The following is a 7242-nucleotide window of genomic DNA, read 5'->3' as shown; positions in this document are numbered from 1 at the left end:
GTGTCTGTGTTGTGTGTGCCTCTACGTGTTTCCGGCCAGCAGCGCGTGGAACTTCCGGTCCGGTGTCTATTGTGTTCTGTGTGATCAAGCTGCAGAGGGAGATCTGTGTCCGGGTTCGGTATGTACATAGGGGATCGGCTACGGAAATATAACGTATATATGTACTGTGTGTGTAAACAGGGGGGCTTGTATGGTGCCGAGGGATCTCCTACTCCATCCTGAGCGGCCATACAGTTTGCAGACACATGTGCTAAACAATGGCTTCCACTACAGTAGTGTAACACTGCATATCTTCCATCCTAATATAGATCTTATATATATATATATGTGTGAGAGAGATGGATCTCTAAACTGGGGTAAGGAGAGGGAGAAAAAGAAAATGAATACACAATATTGTGATTGCTGACTTGTGGTTGAGATGTTCAGGAGGCAATAAGTCCCTAAAAAGAAAATGTTCTGTTCATGCTTGCACACAGCCCTAATCACTGAGGTCCCGTTCACACTAGGGCGATTTGGAACTATGGGCAGAATCGCTATGATTCCAAAGATGCATGATTGGGTGTTATTGTTCTTAACACAGTGCAACAGAACTGCTGCAAAATGTGCTTAACCACTTAAGGACCGGACCAATATGCAGCTAAATGACCCAAGGGGTTTTTACAATTCGGCACTGCGTCGCTTTAACAGACAATTGCGCGGTCGTGCGACGTGGCTCCCAAACAAAATTGGCGTCCTTTTTTCCCCACAAATAGAGCTTTCTTTTGGTGGTATTTGATCACCTCTGCGGTTTTTATTTTTTGCGCTATAAACAAAAATAGAGCGACAATTTTGAAAAAAATGCAATATTTTTTACTTTTTGCTATAATAAATATCCCCCAAAAACATATGTAAAAATTTTTTTTTTCCTCAGTTTAGGCCGATACGTATTTGTTTACCTATTTTTGGTAAAAAAAAAACGCAATAAACGTTTATCGATTGGTTTGCCCAAAATTTATAGCGTTTACAAAATAGGGGATAGTTTTATTGCATTTTTATAAATTTTTTTTTTATACTACTAATGGCGGCGATCAGCGATTATTTTCGTGACTGCGACATTATGGCGGACACTTCGGACAATTTTGACACATTTTTGGGACCATTGTCATTTTCACAGCAAAAAATGCATTTAAATTGCATTGTTTATTGTGAAAATGACAGTTGCAGTTTGGGAGTTAACCACAGGGGGGCGCTGTAGGAGTTAGTGTTCACTTTGTGTGTGTTTACAACTGTAGGGGGGTGTGGCTGTATGACTGACGTCATCGATCGAGTCTCCCTTATATAAGGGATCACTCGATCGATACGCCGTCACAGTGAAGCACGGGGAAGCCGTGTTTACACACGGCTCTCCCCGTTCTTCAGCTCCGGGGAGCGATCGCGACGGAGCGGCTATAAACGAATAGCCGCGCCGTCGTCCCAGATCGCTCCCCGAGGGGATCCGACCGCCGCATGTAGCGGAGGGGGGGGGGTCCCGATCGGACCCCCGACCCACGTCTAGGCAGGTACGTTGATGTTCCTGTCTGTGCCATTCTGCCGACGTATATCTACATGAGGCGGTCGGGAAGTGGTTAAAAATTGTGCACCCCAAAAAAAAGGTGCAGGAAATTCTTTTGGGGCAACAAACATGCATAGGGCAGCCTATTAAAGCGAATGTGCAACACACAGAAATGCATGTAAGTCACGAGCAGGAACGCTAGTTCGTGCTAATGTGAGATCTGAACAGGGCCTAACTGATGTTTATACACAGGATCTTGCTGGCAGAAATATCTCGAATAAGGGTTCGTGCACAATATGTGCGAGACACCGCATGTGAGGCACACAGAAATCGCAGCACATTCCTGTGCGAATTACACACTGTGTATCTGGGGTGTGATTTGAGCCATGGATTTGTATGGCTCAAATCACACCAAGCTGGTGCAGAATCCTTTTTTTTTGTCTGCACCAGAATCGGATTGCATGGGTGCTCTCACCCATGCAATCCGATTCTGCAAATCGAGCTGCGGGTTGTCGTTAACTTAACATGCACTTTGAAATCGGTCCGCATGGACGGGTTGCAATTTGGATGAAGTCCCGTAAAGGGAAAAAGCATTTTTCTTAACCTGATCCTCAGGCTCCCACCAGACTGTAAAACCGATCTCTACAACCCTTTCACCCCTATATATAGGAGAGCATGGGGGAAGTGGAGGATCAGGTAAATAAAATTGTTTTTTTTGTGGGCCCCTGAAGCTAAACAAACATTTAAACCTTGCAGTGTGGAGGCAGCATCATTTTCATTTTCCTGGATATGGTCTTTAAAATACTGGTACTTTATTATGGTTATGTTTTGCTGCTTGTTAAGAAGAGAGACAGAAGTTGGGTTGAACATTCTCCCTTTGTGTGTGCAGGTAGAGCATTCAAGACGATCCGTGCTTTGTTCTGTGTGCGTCTGTTTTCTGTCACCGCCAGAATGCCAAAACGTGGGAAGAAGGAGGATGTCAAGAGTGAAGCTGTGCAGGATGAGGGTAGGTACAATGATGGCCATGTACAACTGGTCAGGGACTTGTTCTCTTCACTTTTCCTCATATATCCCTGTATGCCTTTCAGAACCTGAGAACAAGAAGGGGAAGAAGGGAGGAGCAAAGGATGCAGAACCTGTTCCGGTGTACGAGGATGCTCCTGATAATTTGACTTCTGATGATGACAAGAAGTACACATGGAAGATAAGCTCATGGAATGTTGATGGCATCAGAGCATGGGTCAAAAAAGAAGGTGTAAATGTGAGTATGTTTATAGCTACTGTTCATAGCAAGGTGGAAAATTAAAAAGTCTCCTATTTAATTTATCCATTAACTGCAAAAAAAAAAAAAGGTATTATACTTGCATGTCCTGCCACCCAAGCCTTGGATTTCCTTCTCTTCAAGAGCTACATCAACTGTAGGATCTTCAGTCTAACATACTCCCAGGAATGTGGGATGCCTGGCACCCTGCTGCTTTCTGTGGTTCCATCGGCTGGCTGGTTTAGTACATTTGTGTCCTGTAGCTGGACTGGGACAGAAATGTGGCCCTGGACTTTATCCAGACCCACCCAGGGCACAACACATCAGGGTACAGTGCACATCAGGGCACTATACAGAGCTCAGCACATCAGGGCACAACACGTACAGGGCCCATCACATCAGGGCCCATCACAGCACATCAGGGCCCACCACATTGAGGCACAGCACATCAGAACAGGGAGCACATAGCGCATGGCACATCAGGGCATGGGGCGCATCAGGGCATGGGGCACATAGCACATCAGGACATAGGGCACATCAGGGCATGGGGCACATAGCACATGAGGGCATGGGTCTAATAAGTTCTCTCTCATGTCACGGCAGTCACGCTGCACCCCGGCTGCCCCTCCACTCTTCTCGTCCATCCCAGAGGATGTCACAAGCAAATGGGGATGGACGAGAAGAGAGGAGGGGCCGCCGGGGTGCAGTGTGACGGCCGTGCATTGCCGTGACATGAGAGAGAACTTATTAGACACGCTTCCTGTGCTACTCTGCATGCTATCTAAATTTTGATCTACCTGTCAGGCGCCAACTGTCGGCGATTGACGGGTAGATCACCGCAGACCTCTGACCAGCCCACTGAGCCATCGGCCCACCCGGAATCTCCCGGTGGTCCCGATGGCCAGTCCATCACTGTCCTGTAGTGACGTAGCAGACAGTTGGTGAAACCACAGTGAGCACCAGGGTGCCAGGCATCCACACTTCCAGAACTGACAGATACAGAAGATTCCTTGGCTGGTATAGCTCCTCAAGACAGCAAAGGTCCAAGACATTGGCAACAGCACAGGCAAGTATAATACCTTTTCATTAAAAAAATTTTTTTATTTTTTTAGACAAAACCATTAGTGGACATACAGCTGACAGTGATAAAAGGGGTATAAAAGTCACTGAAAACTGTCCTGATATGAGTGATTGCAGGGCAACATTATCCATATTACTCAAAGTGTTTTGCTAGGTGCCTGCATGGCAGGAACATGTGCAATTTTAGTTTATTCCGCAGGACTCACTGACTAATTTTGCCCTGAATGGGCAAAGTGAATGTATTGGTAAATTTGGTGTTAAACATTTGACAATGGACAGTGTTTATTCAAATGTTTTGCAATGTAGCATTTGCATTATGTATTTCTTATAACAGAGTAACACTTTTTTATTTTTATTTATTTTTTAGTGGGTACGGGAGGAGGATCCTGATGTCCTGTGTCTGCAGGAGACAAAGTGTGCAGAAAAATCCCTTCCTGCAGACATTAAAGACATGCCTGAGTACCCTCACAAGTACTGGGCTTGTTCTAATGAAAAGGAAGGCTATAGTGGAGTGGCAATGCTGTGCAAGAAGAAGCCTGTAAATGTCTCCTATGGCATTGGTATGTTTACATTTCTTTACAGTGGAATTCATATGTAATGTGTGGTTTAAAAAAAGTTTTAAGAGATACCTCAATGGCTTGGGATTAATCCTCCTCCTCCACAGCAAAAGGTGTGTGTGTGTGTGTGTGTGTGTGTGTGTGTGTGTGTGTGTGTGTGTGCGTGCGTGCCTGAACATAGCATTGAGAAGGAGAGATCAATGATCAGACTCATTCAATTGTGTTGGTAGCACAAAATAAAACTGACACTGCTTTTGGCAGAACAAAAAAAATCTATGCAAAAAGGAGCTTGCACATTATTGTATACAAAATAATTAACGAAAATGGCAATAAAACACACCTAATTCAGTAATTGAGTGATGCACAATTCAAATTAGAGAGCATAGCAAATGAATCGTGAACCCAATAATCCTCATACAAGAAAAAGTCTGCATTAATCAAAAAGTCCTTTAAAGGCAAGTTGATATAATAATCATGCACAAAAATAGCCTGTGTAGTAATCAACAAGGTCCAAAAAGCCTTTCGCTTTTAACAATTTTTTTTTTCGTTGTGTCTGCAGGAGAGCTGCACGATTAATCGTTAAAAAATTGCAATCTCGATTCAACCCCCCCACGATCTTAAAGTGATTGTAAACTCTGTTACACCACTTTTACCTACGGTTAAGCCTATAACAAGGCTCATCTGTAGCTACCTTGAATATCTCCTAAACCTGTACAGTTTAGGAGATATTCAGTATATGCGCAGCTGCCGATGTCATCGACGCATCTTCACTGAAGAAACGGGCAACTGGTGCTGTTTCTTCAGGACTTGTGCCGCGACCGGCTGCTCCCGTGCACATGCGCAGGAGTGATGTCATCGCGGCTCTAACAATCAGTGCCGGAGCCACGGACCCGAATATAACTTTGATGGAAGATGTTCGCTGTGTACTCGGGAGTGCCGATGCCGATTCAGGGCATCGCTCTGAGGTTCGTATTTCATAATGAGCTAGTATGCGATGCATACTAGCTCATTATGCCTTTTTGTCTTGCAGGGTTTTTTGTGATTCTCCTTTTTTTTTTTATCATGCAGCGCTAGCCTGTAGGTTAACCAAAAAAATAAATGTTTCCTGCATCCACGCTATGAAGCACTGATGTACTAATCTTCCACCTCAGCTATCGTGCTTTGACAGCTGGTGCCTGTCAAAATACCAGAATAGTGGCTGCATTCCATTGTATGCAGTCGTTGTTCATACAACGGATTTCCATCTGGCCCCTGTTGATTTTTTTTAAAGGATGTCGGGCAGGAGGGTGACAGTGCAAATTCCATCTAGTTAATCAGGAACTGGCCAAAATGTGATCCGTGTATAGCCAGTTTAAGAATGGATAAGTAAATATGAGAAGGCGCTTAGATCTATTTTAAACCTGTTTACTAGAAAGGAAAACACAAAATAATTGTATACGATATTTGATTTGAATCTTGGTAATCCCCCTCCCTGTAAAAATGGGCATATTGTTTTTTGTTAATGCAGCTCCTAACTTTTTGTGCTTGTCTTTTGTTTCATTAGGAATTGAAGAGCATGATAAGGAAGGCCGTGTGATTACTGCAGAGTATGAATCCTTTTACTTGGTAACTGCTTATGTTCCCAATTCCAGTCGCGGCCTGGTACGTCTAGATTACCGTCAACGCTGGGATGTAGACTTTCGTGCTTACTTGAAAGATTTGGACAGCAAAAAGCCACTTATTTTGTGCGGTGACTTAAATGTTGCTCACCTGGAGATTGATCTAAAAAATCCCAAAACTAACAAGAAGACCCCTGGATTCACCCCACAGGAACGAGAGGGATTTGGAGCTCTGTTGGCTGAAGGCTTCCTGGACAGCTTCCGTGAGCTGTATCCCGACAAGCCATATGCCTACACCTTCTGGACCTACATGATGAATGCTCGGGGCAAGAATGTTGGCTGGAGATTGGATTATTTTGTCCTGTCAAAAGCCTTGCGGCCATCCTTGTGTGATAGCAAGATCAGGAGCAAAGCTCTTGGGAGTGACCACTGTCCTATAACCCTTTATATTGCTATATAAAGGAAATAAGTGGTTACTACCTGAATTCAGTATATGGTCATTTACCTAGTACTATGGCCATTTAAATGTGACATAACATGGCCCTAGCACCAGATAATTGTCTGTTATACATGGTTATAGAAATGTAGTTTCTCAGTTAAACGTGTGCTCGAAGAATAAGTGTTTCTCCTAGATACACCAACATAAAGCATGAAGAAAAGTTTTTTTGTTGACTAGCCAGGGCCCATTCAAATATAACCACAAGACCTTGGGCTAGATTGAGAGAGAATTTACGCCGGCGTATCTATAGATACGCAGCGTAAATTCAAATCTGCGCCGGCGTATCTTCTTTCTGTATTCAGAAAGCAAGATACGCCGACATTAGCCTAAGATACGACTGGCATAAGTCTCTTACGCCGTTGTATCTTAGGGTGCATTCTCACGCTGGCCGCTAGGTGGCGCTCCCGTCGTTTTCAGCGTAGATTATGCAAATTACCTAGTTACGCCGATTCACAAACGTACGTGCGGCCGGCGGTAGTTTTTTACATCGTTTGCGTAAGTCGTTTTCGGCGTAACGTTGCTCCTGCTATTAGGTGGCGCAGCCAATGTTAAGTATGGACGTCGTTCCTGCTTTAAAATTTGCCTAAGTCGTTCGCGAATAGGGCTGGACGTAATTTACGTTCACGTCGAAACCAATGACGTCCTTGCGACGTCATTGGAAGCAATGCACACTGGGATATGTACACGGACGGCGCATGCGCCGTTCATAAATCACG

General features: G+C 44.3%; 1 protein-coding gene across 1 annotated transcript; it reads left to right on the top strand.

The window, feature by feature from the left end:
• The first annotated feature begins 12 nt into the window (after window positions 1–12).
• Window positions 13–6680, top strand: APEX1 (apurinic/apyrimidinic endodeoxyribonuclease 1). The gene is made up of 5 exons (XM_040352688.1): window positions 13–118; window positions 2421–2537; window positions 2620–2792; window positions 4240–4432; window positions 5973–6680. The coding sequence occupies exons 2-5, from the start codon at window positions 2483–2485 to the stop codon at window positions 6485–6487; spliced, it is 936 nt and encodes a 311-aa protein (XP_040208622.1). The 5' UTR covers window positions 13–118; window positions 2421–2482; the 3' UTR covers window positions 6488–6680.
• Window positions 6681–7242: the final 562 nt, after the last annotated feature.

The sequence above is a fragment of the Rana temporaria genome, chromosome 1 (assembly GCF_905171775.1).
Source record: "Rana temporaria chromosome 1, aRanTem1.1, whole genome shotgun sequence".
Taxonomy (NCBI): Eukaryota; Metazoa; Chordata; class Amphibia; order Anura; family Ranidae; genus Rana; species Rana temporaria.
The sequence above is the reverse complement of the archived record's forward strand: the minus strand, read 5'-3'. Positions and strand labels throughout refer to the sequence as shown.